Source organism: Eleginops maclovinus, chromosome 15 (genome assembly GCF_036324505.1).
Source record: "Eleginops maclovinus isolate JMC-PN-2008 ecotype Puerto Natales chromosome 15, JC_Emac_rtc_rv5, whole genome shotgun sequence".
NCBI classification, from domain to species: domain Eukaryota; kingdom Metazoa; phylum Chordata; class Actinopteri; order Perciformes; family Eleginopidae; genus Eleginops; species Eleginops maclovinus.
In genome coordinates this window covers 10,663,186-10,678,774 of record NC_086363.1, presented here as the reverse complement: position 1 = coordinate 10,678,774, position 15,589 = coordinate 10,663,186, and the positions used below count along the sequence as shown (strand labels likewise).

At 39.2% G+C, this 15,589-nt stretch overlaps 2 protein-coding genes across 2 annotated transcripts; one reads left to right on the top strand and one right to left on the bottom strand.

The window, feature by feature from the left end:
* Positions 1-278: 278 nt before the first annotated feature.
* On the bottom strand, positions 279-6,720 carry sh3bgrl2 (SH3 domain binding glutamate-rich protein like 2). Its single transcript, XM_063901670.1, has 4 exons — positions 6,460-6,720; positions 2,821-3,006; positions 1,915-1,995; positions 279-876 (listed from the first exon to the last, which is right to left on the bottom strand). Exons 1-4 carry the CDS (start codon positions 6,502-6,504, stop codon positions 862-864), a joined length of 327 nt encoding a protein of 108 aa, XP_063757740.1. The 5' UTR covers positions 6,505-6,720; the 3' UTR covers positions 279-861.
* A 564-nt stretch (positions 6,721-7,284) lies between these two features.
* Positions 7,285-15,565, top strand: lca5 (lebercilin LCA5). The gene is given in 12 exon segments (XM_063901672.1): positions 7,285-8,044; positions 8,118-8,211; positions 9,602-10,017; positions 10,365-10,606; positions 11,128-11,433; positions 11,802-11,939; positions 12,063-12,159; positions 12,838-12,974; positions 13,071-13,284; positions 13,361-13,737; positions 13,740-14,119; positions 14,121-15,565. Coding segments are annotated over 10 exon segments (2,421 nt in total). The 5' UTR covers positions 7,285-8,044; positions 8,118-8,211; positions 9,602-9,623; the 3' UTR covers positions 14,257-15,565.
* The last annotated feature ends 24 nt before the right edge of the window (positions 15,566-15,589 follow it).

The window sequence follows — 15,589 nt, the reverse complement described above, 5'->3', positions numbered from 1 at the left end:
ATGCAAAAGTGTATGAACTCATGACTTAAAATAATCTCTACAAATGTTTGTCATTTGATCAAAACTAGTTCGGCAGTGGAATAAACAAGGTTTGTTTTATTTGATGACGGTGACCCTTGAATGCATTATCATAAGGTCATGTCTATTCATCGTATGTTTAGGATTCATAGTATTTGGTCTGATCTGCTTTGTGTTAAACTGCAGCGTCACTGTAAGCCCCTGGAAAATCTTCCTGACCCCCTCAGATGTACAAACACACTCACACACGCAGCCAGACATGATGACTAGACATTGAGTTGTTTAATGAATTAAGTGCTGACTCTCATCCTCCCTCCAGAAACACAGCTATTATTAACAGCTGCTGATTGAAGAACACACACTCACACATAAACACAGACAGTAAGGCATACACACACAAGGGTTGTGTGTTCATGTGACTTGAACTGCACCTCATCATATTCCTCATCTACTGCCTTGTACAACCACTATAGGCAACTGGTCCACTGATGCAAAAGCTGCTACATCTAGTTTGCTCAGAATTGATGCTACTGATAGATTGTTGTGACAGTGTGTTAAACATGAAAAAAGGAAACATGATCCATCATAAACTGAATCCCCTTTCTTTGATTGAGTCTCATTTGAGCTTCAGACACTTGGAGACTTAAGTGATGTGGATTGAGCGTTTAAAGAGTCAGGAGAGATCGTTTAGGGGGAGATCCATGGAGTCTGATGTTTGACATAGTGCTGGCTCCGAAGAAGGAGGAACGTAGGAGAAGAGGGGATGCAACACAGGAAGCAATGCAGTTTTGGTCCTCGTAGTTTAGGGTCCCTGGACTTCACACACCAGCAGTATGATCTCAGCTATGACTCAGAATCCTAGAGATTTGGAGGCAAAGTGATAGAGAGATGAAATTATTAATAATTACAAGTATTTACATTCTCCTTGGATTTATTAGATCAATGTTTCCAAACCTTTTCCTAAAAGGGATCGCTTTTCTGTCATTAACTAAAACCTTTGACTAAGGTACATATTTTATCGATGTTTCATATGGAGTTAAATGCAGAACACTACCAGTACAGGACGAATGATAGGCTGGATGGGATATAGGCCAACTGTTTAAATAAATACTAAATAAAGATGTTTTACAACTCTCTGAAATCAAGAAGGCCTTTTGAAGCTTTGCCGGCCCCTAGTGGGGACCCGGTACACCCATAGGTCGGAAACGGGTGTACTAAACAAAACGTTACAAAGCCAGACATCTCTGCGAGACATGTCCCTACTGAATGTATCTGCAATATCCTGCTGGTTAAACATTATCAGATCTCTTCTAACATAATTATCCAATCAACCATTAGGAGGGAGACTGAAAAAGGATGCAAGTGGAGGGAAATCAAATAAATGCTCTTATGTGATGAATGGATATAAGGTCCTTTGATGTTTGCTAAGTGGATCATTGCAGTGTGCCTGTACCTTTGAATTCTTTCAAAAGCATCAACATTGTCCGAGGCAGTTCGGAATGAGAGATACTGTGCATGTTATTTGTTTGCTGGTCATCTAAGCACTGAGATTAACTCAGTGGGAACTATGATTGTCTAAATTCTAAGAGGATCTTTGGGATGAATATTTCTAAAACAGATTGAGGGGAGTAGACTAAGCAGCTGAATCTGGATGTATGGGATTGGATTTATTTCATTTCACCTTTTCCTACAAACAAAGCTTATCTGAATGAAATGCAAATCAAATGGAAATTCTACATTTCAGAGCTAGCTTGCTGAGTCTACAGCTGCTCATCCAGCACTGGGGAGGGTTTGAGGTAATCTGGATTGACAGCAAACTTTCCTGGCTGTATGATTTATACCGCATGGACAGCAGAGTGTTTTAGTGTTTTCAAATGCCAATATAATCTCCCTTACTTTCACTGAGGGCTGGGCACTGAGCCCAAGGAATGACAACACAGCGTTGTCCTCCTTTGACTGGAAGAAGTCTTCGTAGTCCTGAGGGGAAAACAAAAAAATTAGGATGTTACATAATCTGGACATTTGAGAGATTGTTGCAAATATCTGTGCCAAAAAGTCCCTCCTCTTCAGTTTTTAATATAATTCAATTGCCATGACATTACAGAGTAGTGTTGGATTACCTTGACCAGTGAGCGTGACGGCAGGCAGAGCAGATAATCCGCCCCATCAGCGAAACTGGATTACCACAGGATTACTCGGTAGCGTGCAAATTTATTGGAGGACATAAACTGGCAAGCACTAACTAATCGAACTCACCCGCATGGGATGCTCAACCTCTCACGAACTTACATTGAGAAAAATCGGCCAAAGATTGAGAATTTATATACATCTTAAAACTCGTGGCTCAAATAAAACGTTATCTTTGTTCAGTTATATTTAGACATTTAAAAAAAATAAGTTTTAATCAAAATGCCACCTTATCAGAACCTAGAAGTATCCAATCAAATGTGAGCTATGGCGATTAGCTCACTGTGCTCATCATATAAAAGAACACTTGGGGATTATAAAAGCAAGTGTGTTCGGATCTCAGTTGGTAAACATGTTCCTTACACTTGATTTTAGGTGCTCTGATTTTTACTTACTTTTTGATTTTGAAGGTACTACCTCTAGATTTGACTACTAGTTTCACTGGAGATGAATTATTAGTTTTTGTTTTCATGCTGTTATCTCATGTTCCATCAAAATGTGGTCCTAAACCCATTGAGTTCTTCAAGAAAAGCTTGACAACACTGTCTCCAACTGTTAAGACTACCATAAGGACGTATGATCATTTAAAACATTATAGAGAAACATCTATCATACCCCACAGTAGTGATCATCATTGAAGATCTGTGGAGGCAGCGGGTTGCCTTTCTCTGGCTGCTTGTCACTCGGGATGTTACGGTACATCCACTGCCTCTGCTCCTCCAGCATGGTAATGTCTACTTCCTGGAAGCTGATTCGATTAGCCTCCAAGAAACCTACCACTGCCTGCTGATGCTTTTTCACCTAAACAGGCCAAAAAAGGAAAAAGAAAAGAGGATTCTGTCCTTAAGCATGTGTGAGAAGATATAAACTAATTTGTGTGCGCACAAACATATTATCATTACTGAGGCTGTGTCCGTTTAAGAGGAAACCCCATCGTGAAGACATGCAATGCAACTTCTCCATTTGTGGTCTAAAGGATGGATACAACAGCTCCCTATGGTATTGTCCCTGTATGTGCTCTAGGCTTCTGTGTGTGTGTGTGTGTGTGTGTGTGTGTGTGTGTGTGTGTGTGTGTGTGTGTGTGTGTGTGTGTGTGTGTGTGTGTGTGTGTGTGTGTGTGTGTGTGTGTGTGTGTGTGTGTGTGTGTGTGTGTGTGTGTGTGTGTAACTGCATCACAGAGTTTGTGACTGCTGAAAAAACAAACAAACCAAGGGTTATTTTAGAAGACAGAAAACTCCCACCGAAGGGAAAGCTGTAAACAAACACAAGACACAAATCTATAAAACATAAGGTCCTTGTGTCTTTGAGATTAATAAGTCCTTGGGTATATGAAAGGCCCTATATAAATGTAAGTAATTATTATTATTTTTCTTTCTGATTAAAAATGATATCTCCTCATCTATTGATTTGGTTGCAAATTCACTTTTCAACAATATTTTTCATTTTATTTATCCAGCTTGTATTTAGTTTTAAAGCTTTTTACTTGTGATTATAATTATTGTTGTTACTGCAATTATTACGTTGGTTTTGCTTCGAAAACATTTCACATTCAGTATCCCTATCCAAAATGATGTTATCATGTAGCAACGCTTTCAACTAACAACAATACATTTGCTCTTTATTCCTTCCTATTCGTCTCCATTTTATTATCATGCAGTCTATTATTGTGATTAAAATTCATGCAATATCCTTTGTATGTTTGAGCATTCATAACTAACATGACAAAAGGGCTGATTTTTCAAAATCCTTTTGGGATAAGACAGTGTGAACACGTAGAAACAGTGCATATTATTCTATGGAAACATTTTTCTAAGAATTATGCCATTGGCAGAAAAGGAAAAATTCAGATATGACAATTTAATAATGATAACGATCCAGTGAGCTTGTGTGTGTATGTCTAGTGTATCCATTATTTAAGTGATGCTAAGGACCACAATGGAGCTATTGTTTACTATCAAAAACAGTAAGGGATTGTTCAGGAGAGTCTGTTACAGATACACAACCAAACAAGATTATCTGTCTTCTTTCTAACAGTGTGTGTCTGTGTGCGCCAATAAAACAGCTTTTCTGGAGAATCACAACAAAGTAAATGAATTGCAGGGGTACTGACTGTCTTTAAAGAGAAAAACATGTAAGTCTGTTTGCTCTGGGCAAAGGTTAAAACTCTGTATAGGATGTGTAAGTATGAGCAGTATATTACATTGACAAGGCTGTCCTCTGAGCTGAAAAGCACGCAGTGTGAGCCTGAATAATGAAAAGGGTTCCCCCAGTGAGGGTGAGTGTGTCAGGGGATGGATGAGTACAGGTTCAATTTGGGGATATGCAGAAGTTGTACTCCTAAACAAACTCTCAAGTTTCCCTATACGAGTATGCATGGATTGTTTGAGGGCACTTTCTGAAATATGGGGATGAACTGGAGGCTAATCTCTCAGTCATGGACAGAGAGGGACACAGGGAAAGAGAGGAATTGGGATGGAAAAATAAAACATACATTTCTTGAGCTACAAATAAACATTTAAAAACATGAGATTTATAAAAGCTGTGATCTATATCAATGTTACAATTATATAGAAACTTGGCACATTTCCACGGAGGAGGGAGGGATGGAGGCATAACCAAATTTGCACTTCATTCATTCTGATGATTTCTGCTCCACTAATCTGCTGTTGTTAAGCTGTGAACTGCTCATTTTATCGGTTCACTGGACTGTCTTCATTATTACGCTCCCTTAATGCTGTTCACATATTCCCGCTTCTGTTGTCTGTGTTATAGAGTTCACTCGATGACTATTCTATATTTAACATTATTATTATTCCCCCAATCTCTATCTAACACTATTGACTGTCTTTTTTTCTCACTCACACAAATCCAATTTACTTTAAATCAGCTGAGGGATCCAGTCTCACCTTCCCTCTTTATTCAATCATTTGTAACTCAATTCAAAAGCATTTGCAGTAAATTGCATTCACATGAGCTCAACACTCACATAACTGACCCAAATGGTGGACCTATTCAGTCAGGCGTGCACAACTGTGCTTTGTGTGCGTGTGAGAGTCGGTGTGCTCTGAATGTATGTGTCATAGGGATAAAAATAACTTCTTTGTAAACATATAAAGATTGGGCTGCCCTCTAATAGAGATGGAGCATGTTAAAATAAATATCTTACTCATTTTCCCCATTACCTAAGGCTAGAAGCATTCACACAAGAGTGTTGTTTGGTCATTTTCTGCTGGTGCTAAATATCAGATGGGCTTTCTTAACGACATTTGGCTTTTTCCCCCTGGACGCACAAACTGAACTAGGGCTGCAAATAATGACTTTTTTCATATTGGTTGATAAATGGTTTGTTAATTCATTCACTGCTATTAATAGCCAAAAGTTAAATCTTTCATTGCTTTTCAGTCAGATGTTCATCGCAAAATCCAGTTGTATTCAAAACAGGAATATATAAATCTGTCAAAAAATACTCCCATCTGAGCAGCTAGACATTTCTGTTGACAGACTGTTCAATTACACATGTCTGCACTGCCCAAGATCCACAGGAAATGGCTTTCTAATTACTGATATAAATCAATCTTATGTATTTCTAGTACCCTACTGCATCGAATGCTGCTCAGTAGTAGGAACCCCACCCTAGAATAACCTAAGGGTTACCACAAGCCATGATTAACAACAAAATAACATCTCACAACACAAATAAGAGGACACAAGGAATGTTCCATGAGAAGTGTACCTCTACCTACTGACAACCATAGTCATTTGAGACCATACTTAATACAGTCAGTGTAGTGTTCATGTTATTTTGTCCAGCCCTATGCATCCTGGGGGGCTGTTGTTTGCTCACCTAAAACGTACTTTGTTCTAACTACTGTACAGAAGAGAGCCGGTAAACAAGAATGTGGAATTTATTAAGCTTCTACACATTTAAAGTAATGTGCAATTAAAATGAAAGATGTATATTTATATATATATTTGGAAAAATGAATTAATGCATCACACAGAACACAAAATAAATGTATCCTGACCAAATAGAGTCTATGATTCTGACCTTTAAACATGTGTTTTAGCTAGGGAATAACCTGATTTCCTGTCTGAAATGCTGTTTACATTCACTGCTTGTGAACAGCACTAATCACAGCACGTTGGACTACAAAATGCTAATAAACTCTATTCAGTCATATTTCAACACGCCTTACGTAATATGCCTTGATGTACAACTGTCACCAAGCTAAGAACACATTTGCAAACACTCACCGCGATAGAGCCAGTTGAGGAGGCGGTGTAAACCTTGATGACCATTTTAATCTCAAATTAATGTCAGACACACGACAGACAAACTGATTTCAACGAGTCTCGTTTGTTCGCAATAAAAAGGAATTCCGTCTTTACGCGGCAGGCTGTGTTTCAGTAGAGAATAGACAGGCGTCTCCAGTATTTAAACTGAGACATGATAATAACACAGCGTGCGCTTCTGCTACTGTGGCGCTCAACGACTCTCACCGCACAGATGCAACAGACATCACATTTAACACTGAAACCTACTTCCGGTCAGCGTTTTCAAAATAAAAAAGTCAAACATTGCAATTGATCCAGAATGCAAATTCCTCCGTGCGTAAATCCAATCGTTTATTATTAAATGATTATAGTATTGATCAAAGCTGAGCTTTTTAAATAACACAATATAAGTCTGCATGCGATTTCAAGGTAATAAATCAGTTTAAGTTTCCCCTACATTTGAATATTGAAGTAAATCAACTAGTAGCCTGTAATATTCTTTAAAAATGTAACAACAAACACAGAAAGATATGTTTTTTGTCCTTATTCTTGATTTGGTTATCAGGCCACTAGACGCAGACCCGTAGTAGCGCAAGTATAATTTGTATCAAATATGTTTGATTGAGGCATGGCTGGATCTGTGTGGATCCAGATCCTGATACACATGCACTCTAAAGTGTTTTTGCAGTACTCATCACAACCACTGTCTGTTTAAAGAGCAAAACATGCACTACAGCGCCACCCTGGCGATAACGTATTACTGCAGGGAGCATTGTGGTTGCCATGGTACGGCGTCAGCGGTAGGACTGGAGCAAACCTCAAGGCGTGGACAAAAAAAACATTATCTGAGCGCTGCTTGCTCGGGATTACTCCGTATTGCTGTTTTATTTTGGATAATTAAAGGACGGCACATAAAAAAAAAAACCTATTCATGACTATTTCCATCACGGGTGGACGTCAACGCTTTGTATCCTATGCTGAAATCAGACGGTAGCTAAGTTAGCTTAAGTTAATGCTAGCTTGCTAGTAGTTGAAGCTACGTCGCTATCATTAGCGGACTGAGTCTTAAAAACAGAAGCAATTGATTCACACAGAGTTAAAAGTAAACTAGTTAAAGTTGGCAAGATTTACAAGAGTAAACGCAGAAAGAAAGGACATGTTGGTTCCAGCAGACGCCGAGGGGTAATGTTAAAGCTTCTCACCAGTTGATAGTAGTTTTGTATTGCTATGCTAGCATAATAAGCTAGCATCAACAAGTCAGTCATCTCTCACCGTTAGCTTTCAACAATCTCTTCCTGGCTACAGTTGCTAGTGGCAGTACCCTAACATGCTGTTTGGAAGCTTAACAACTACTCTCCCCTTGCATTCACCTATATTTGATAATGTGGAGTATAGAGCACACTGAAATGTATAGTTGGCTTCAGGTAACTTACTATTAATACATGTTTTACCTGAGAGGCAGATTCACAACAAAGCACCTGTCAACAGCAGACGGCCTACCGCTACTTTAATCCTATCTGTCCGTCACGGAGAGAAGGCTGGGGACAAGTCTCGTACCGCTATAGTAAGTCTTTAATAACCCTTATCTATTTATTTTTGTATTGAGAGCTTAATGAAGCATATATATATATTCTCAGTTTATGATTAGCAACCTCCTGGAACAGTCTGACAAAAGCAAGATGAAGTAGAAGATGTCACCGATGATGCTGTGGATGTAATGTAACCTCTGTGGTGAGTGTTTTAAGATACTCTGATGATGACAACTCCCGTGAACACTGACAATAGTGGTCATTAATATTTTTAAATCCATTTCTGTGATCACAAACATTCTACAAACTGAAATTGTGAAGTAAATCCGTTTCAATTATTGTGCTTAATCTTTGTATCCAATTCTTTCTAAATGTTAGAGGTGAAAAACGTGACATCAGCGCTATGTCATTTAATGTTTGAACATACCGTACATACTCTTGTTTATTAATTCTACAAAGCTTTTTACCCATATTTACACTTATTTCTTATTATGGTGACGGTGCTGTGTGTACTGTTGTAGCCATAGATACTTGTCTGTCAAGTGTTTCTATTATTGTCAAGGCTGATGAAAGAGCCTGCATGATGATATAAGAATATTATAGTTGGCTATTAGTTTTGAATGATTATTCCTACATCTACTCAAGGTTGTGTGATCCCTTACAATCAACAAAAACAATCTTAAGTTAGCATGGGCTTTTGTCCTTAGATGATAACTCCCTTTGGCAGACACTCACTGCTCCATAGCCTTTCTGTTAACTGGACATAACATGCACACTTTACACTTACACTTTACATTGTACATTTATATTATATTTTCATTGAATATTCCATTACATTGCACTATTTATTATCTGGATATATCTTATTTTTATTTCTAATATTTTGCTATGCTTCATATTGTATTGTATTTTGCTGCGGTAACAAATACATTTCCCAATTTGGGATAAATAAAGTATTTCTGATTCTGATTCTAAATACATAAACACAAGTCAATTCAAAAGATAAATAATTTGATTCTTATAAATACAGTTATTCACAAAAATAATTCTACATTTGATACACATACTGTAAATATTCATTGTGTCAGCATACAATGAATATTTACAGTATGTGCATGTTATGTAATCTGCAACACCATGTTAACAATCAGTCAAATAAAGAGTGTCAGGTAATTGTAAAAATGTTCTCTTTTTCTGTTTTCTTTGAAAACAAGTTTACACGTCTTATATTCCAGTTAGAAATAGTCAACTGGCTGTTTAATAAGTCACCAGGGCAGACCGAGGCATGCTAGTGTTTTGTCTGTAGCAGCAGTGGTGTAAGGTAGTTATATCATACATCATTCAGCCTCATGGAAAATTCCACCTCTTGTGTGTTGTCGCTTAGAGACCAAGACACACAATACAGAAAATCCTGAGAGAACACAGTTGGACTATGTTCTTATTACAGTTTTGGATTAATTTGAAAGATTTTTCATCTTGTTTGCATTGTAATTTTTTAGGTCAGATCACGAGCTGACTTTTAATGTAAAATGATAAATCAGGTAAGACAAGTCTGACATGTTTCTTTTCACTTGTGTTTGAATTCATCACAGCATTTCTTCCAAGAGTGACAGCATGGAATCTGAAAACATGACTGACCTGTATGAGGACAACCGTGATGTCGATCAAAGTCGCCAGTCACTCCGCAGTTCAAAGAAAGATTCCCGAGCATCATACTTTGAAAAACGCAAAAAGAATTCCCGGGACAAGATCAAAGATGATGGGGAAAAAGAAAGCTGTGTTGAGAGTAGATCGAAAACCCGAACCTGGCGTTCAGATCCAGATCGGGACCAGTTATCAGACGGAGAGCGACGTAGAAGTAGTGGTTCGTTTTACTCAGATGACTATGACAATGAGTCTCCTTCCGAGCGCTCAAACTCACCATACTCTCGGTCCTGTACTCCATCTGCTACTCCTCAGAGAATGGTGCGTTCGAAAAGGATTTCTAACAGCCCCCTCTACAAGACAGGTATGTAAAGCAAGGATATGATCAAATTCATCATGTAACCTTTACTGGCTATATTGAATTTACTGTCCATGGGATGGCAGTATAAGGCAGATTTTAACATGGTCATTTTCTGCCTAACAACAAGACTATAATCCAAACTTGACTAACAACTTAATAAAATCTTTCATACAGAAGTTCAATTTGATTATAATTAAAGCTCCTAACACCTTAATTATGTGTTTGATGTTGATAAGTCTTCAGCCTCAACCTTATTTTCCATTCACTACTAGTGAACTTGTTTCAGTATGGCCTGTGAAAGTATTTACTGTCTTTATCTGTACATCATGTGTGCTTCCCTATCTTTGCAGGAGGTGTGGGACGCCGGGGTGTTTCTCGTCCACAGCGTCCAGGTGGCCACCCGCTGACCCAGCAGCAGCGCAGGGGAGTGCGCTCACAAAGCAAGGAGTCCACACCCCCTAAGGACCTGGACCTGGTGACCAAGAGGATGCTCTCGGCCCGCCTGCTCAAGATCAATGAACTGCGTAACTCACTTGCCGAGCTGCAACAGCGCACTGATGAGCTGCAGAAGGAAAATCGAGTTCTCAGACAGGTAGGTCTAGCCCTCTAGATAAATTGAAGTTAAATAAATAACTAAGCCCAGGGAAGGTAGGGAAGTTTAAGTGAACAATGTCAGATTTTAGTGGCAAGAACTGATGTTTTATATTAAAAATAAAAAGGGTTCTGAAAACCTGTAAAGAAATCTTAAAGATTCCCTGAAGGAAATGTCTTAAATCAATCTCTCAAAAGTAAAAAATACATGGGAAGTAGAATCCTTTTTCAAATAAAAAAAATAATTATAAGAATCTTTGTAAAGAGAAAAAATACCATGTGCCTCATTCATTTAATTTCGAGATTCAGTCTGTTTAAATTAGTTTTTTTTGCATTGTAAAAAGTCTTTAAAAGTAAATCTAAAATCTCCCTTTAGCTTTAGTACTCCTGAAAAAAACAAACACACACGTGTTCGCTGGATAATCAATCCCATAACCATTTACCTTTTTAATATACATTTCTAACTCTTCAGTATGAATACCTGTGGTGTCCTAAATGTATATGTTCCATTCCATGCCTCAGCTCCAGGTGCGGCAAGATAAAGCCCTGCAGCGCTACGATGACACAGAAAGTGAGATTTCCCAGCTGATTTCGCGCCACAACAATGACACACATGTGCTGCGCGAGCGGCTCAGGCGCACTCAGGAGAGGGAACGGGCTGCCGAGCGTCGGATGAAGGACAGCGAGGAGCAGCTGCTAAGGAGTCAGGCGACCATCGCGCGACTGAAGAAGCTCGTCGACCAGCGAGACTTAGGAGCCAGAGACGAGCTCAGCCGCAAGCTAGAGGAGGAGAAGACCCAGGCCCTGGAGGCAGAACGCAAGATTAAGGTACAATTATTTACTTATTTATTAATAATTACGCTGTACTTTGCATTGTTTTTTTCTAGAATGTAATACTATTACTTGCTCTTATCTGTAGGGACTTTACATGCCTTTGTGTTGTAGCTTATTCAATGGAAATCGCCTAAATAAATCAGACACACATCCTTTTTAATACAACTTCTATACATTTAGTTTTTAGTTTATTTGCCCAGTTTAAAAATACACAAACAATTAAAGAAACCTACTGGACTTAAAACAATGTTAAGATTTCACAATGTATTATTAATACAGAAAATAAAAGGACTTCTTTATTGTGAAGCCCCACTATTAGAAGAAGATACTGTGACTTTGGGGGGGTATGTGTGTGTTTGAAGGAGCTGGAGCGTAGCATAGAGCTGACTAGCGGCAGTTACCAGAGGCAGCTGGCTGCAGAGAGGAAGAAGACCATCAGTGCCCAGGACGAGATCAGGACCCTGCAGGAGGAGCTGCAACGACTGACCAATAAACTCAAGGTCCAAACACAAAAAATATACTTTGGAATATCAACTAAGGCAAACTGTGTCTTTCTTTTGGTTTTTGGTATAAAAAGCAACTTTGTATGAAATTTTCACCTTGTTGATTACTTTTCTTTTTAGGAGAAAGAGAGAGAACTGGATGATAGGAACATCTATGCCAACCGCATGATGAAACCTGCCCCAAGAAAAGATGTTGACAGTGTCACAAAGCGGAAAAGTAAGTCAACAATTTTGGTCGAGGAAGACCGAAGAGTCTATTACAAAGCCTTAAGGGATTTTGAAGTGCGGACTGTATGAGATAACGATATACCTACAGTCGGCAAGCCCACATTATTCATAAAAAGATACGAGTTTCAGCACATTGAGCTAAGCAATGCACTTCTATGGATTATTGGCAGCGGGAAAACATATTGTAGCGTCCTAAAAAGGCAAGATTAAGATATCTATCGGTTTAATTGTACGGAATAAGTGGAATATAACAATTTAGCTTGCCGTCACACAGCCCTCTCCGACATTTAACTGAAGCATATAATCATACAAATCAAACAATGAAACAACTACAACCACAGTGAAAACCAGAAATGTATTTATTCTGCGAGGTTAAATTATTAAATTATTCAATATGAAGCATAAACTGAAACTGACTTAATCAAATCTGTGCTATCCCTTTAAGTGCCGATGGTCATTGTAAACCTGTACAAATTCTATACATAAGCTTGTCAAATGTGTGCATATTTATCCATATTGAAGTCGTTTTCTTAGAGAAAAGCTGTGGAACATTGATGCAAAATACATCTTGGTCATGAAAGAAGTGATCAAGGTTTCATGGTTTGGAATAGGACTACAAAATGAGCTTACTACAAATATATTTATTTTGCTTTTGTTTCACACGTAGTCCCCAGCAGAAGCAGCACCAAGGCAGTGCAGACTAAAGACAGGGCGCCCAGTCTGGATTTCCCCACTCCTCCCCCTGCCATCACTGATGCCAATGAGTACAGTGAACAGGTGCCTGATGAGTATCTATCTCTCAAGGTAAAGTCACTCAACATCCACATTTCTTCCCCTCTCAGTGTCATTTCTTTGTCATTCCCCTTTTACCTCTTTTTCTCTCAATCCATTTGTCAGCAGGAGCTTGACGGTGTTGACAGACAGGTGGCGACAGAGGAAAGACATCCAAAGTGGGAACAGCAGAAGACAAGCGACAAAGAAATAGAAGGAGACAAGGAGAAGGAGATGGTGAAGGCAAAAGATAAAGAGCTGGAAAAAGAGGAGAAGCCGCCACTCATCCAGGAGCTAAACTTGCTTGAGGAGAAGGCAAAGCGACTAAGAGAAGGTAGGATGAGCATAGATTATACATATGCAACACTAATGCATTGAGTAAATTAATAAAACCTTGTCTTATGTCAACAGGCTGGCAGAAAAAAAAGAGGAAGAGGACAGGAAGAGGATGAGTGCCCTGTTAAGCCAGGAGGAAGAGAACAACAGGAAGCGTGGCCATGTCCAGGAAGAGGTGAACAGGTGGAACCAGGGGACTCTGGCCAATCAGCAAATGGCAGAGGAAGCACGTCGCAAAAAGCAACTGCTGCTGGCTAAGATGCGTGAAATAGACCGCCAAGAGCTAGGAACCCAGGACGCCATGTTTGCTGAGCCTATTCCTTCTGAGTCCAATAAGGCCACCAGTAACCATGCTTCTCCTCGTCTTCCCGAGCAGAGAAACTCTTCCATTTCCAACCTCACTGAACCAGAGGAGTCGGCAGGTTTTCGTGCTGGAGGCGGGGACAGTGGAAGGAAAGACCAGGCCCGGAGGGGGGAGTTGCCACAACAGGAGTGGGAAGGAGAGCACTGCGGACTCAAATCTCCAGGGACGACTTGGCATTCGGGAGCTATGCGCCTTCATTCGGGAATTCAGCTTCTCGAGGTTCTTCCGGCTACCCTCCCGGTCCACCGAAACAGGACAGGGACTCAGCGTTAGAGGCCATAGGTGTTTTTAGCCTCAGAGAGGTGGAGACAGAGAAAGAAAAGGAGATGGACAGAGGAGCGGAGAAGGACAGGAAGGCTAGCCTCATGCAGCAACTATTTGGACCTCTGGCAACACCTTCGGGTGATGGAGTGAGCACATACAATAAAATGGAGGTCCTCAAAAATCCCCCAACTACCAATGGGGTGCGTAAAAGGGAAGGCACTACTCAGCTTCAACTCAGGGTCTTCTACTCCTCCAGGATCCTCCCTCAACACCATACATGTGGCTGACAGCAAGCCCGCCATCCGTGCCATCCCCTCATTTGATGATGACATAGAGGAACTTACTTTATGAAAATAATTCCAATTTGAGGTAGTCAGGCTCATAAAACCATCACTGATGTCTGTCTGTCCCAAGATGAGTCAAAATAAGAGAGATATAAGAGGGCGGCTTTGGCTCAGATGGTAGATGGTTGTCCAACATCAGAAGGTCGGTGGTTCAATCCCTGCCCTGCAGTCAACATAAATGCAGTCCATTCACAATAAACATGGTCCTTATTCAAGTCTTACCACTATTTATTTCACAACAAGAATGTTCACTTTATCAGCAGAACCAAATATAAAAGAAAAATACATTTTCTACAGATTTTCTTAAATTGTATACAACTATATAAATGTACAATTATTTAACTTTTGTGAATGTTTTTATGTAGAACATTTGTGGTTAAATGAGGTGTTAATGAAACCGGTGATACAGGGTTTTTGACCGTTTGATATGTTTTTAGTGCCAGTTCGGCTTGTAAATGTTGTGGACAGAGACTGGTTTCACTCCTGTTGTTCACTAAAGATATTTAGCAGATGGGTGATGCATTGTTGGATATTAGCCCTGAAAAGAGATGAGATGTGCACACTCTAACTCTTTGCAGTACTATTATTCCGGGGTTACTGATATGATTGGTTGGTTTGGACATTTATTTTTGTTTAGGCACAGTCACTTTGATTTATTTTACAGGATGCCATAATAATCTAGCACTAAACAATATGACAATCACAGTGTGATAAGACTTCTTCCCGAATGTCTGGTTATTTTTACAGCTTTATGAAACAGACAGGTTTGTAACAGCTGTTTGTGAAATGAAATCAATCAATGACATATTGTGTTTAGACAATGAAAAACAAACAAATGTATTCCTTTGACTTGAAAATATTGTAAAACAGTAACCATTAATATTCCTTGAAACACTATGTCTTGGGGCCCTGTCCCCTGCACTCAATCTAATGTGATGGCAGACAATCAGCACTCAAGCAAACCACAGGAGAAATGACAAGCTATATTGAAGTTAGTGGAAACAATACTTTATTTATATATTTATTGATTTGTTGTTATAGACTGAAATTATACCTTGCAACTCTGAATGTGGCACACCAAAGTGCATTCGTAAGCTGTAAAATGTCTACTTTTTTATCCAAATAAGTCCCATTTTTGTATTTCTTCTGGCAGATGTTGTTAGCGTAACTATCGTAGTGGATGAAACGTGTAACAGATAAAGCATTGTGGTTTGTATTTATGTGTTGACTTTTTCATATTTTGTACATTTTTGTTTGTTTTTAAAAGTGTGTTTTGTCTTATTTTATTCAATAAAAATAAATGGTGGTAAAGTTAAGCTGTGGCGCACTTGCAGTAATAT

Bases quoted from the DNA above. Each gene is read 5' to 3' on its own strand.
- sh3bgrl2 (XM_063901670.1), bottom strand. From the start codon at position 6,504: ATGGTCATCAAGGTTTACACCGCCTCCTCAACTGGCTCTATCGCG. The intron at 3,007-6,459 runs GTGAGTGTTTGC...TGGCCTGTTTAG, and splicing joins CCTCAACTGGCTCTATCGCG to GTGAAAAAGCATCAGCAGGC. The intron at 1,996-2,820 runs GTATGATAGATG...TTTTCCCCTCAG, and splicing joins ATGATGATCACTACTGTGGG to GACTACGAAGACTTCTTCCA.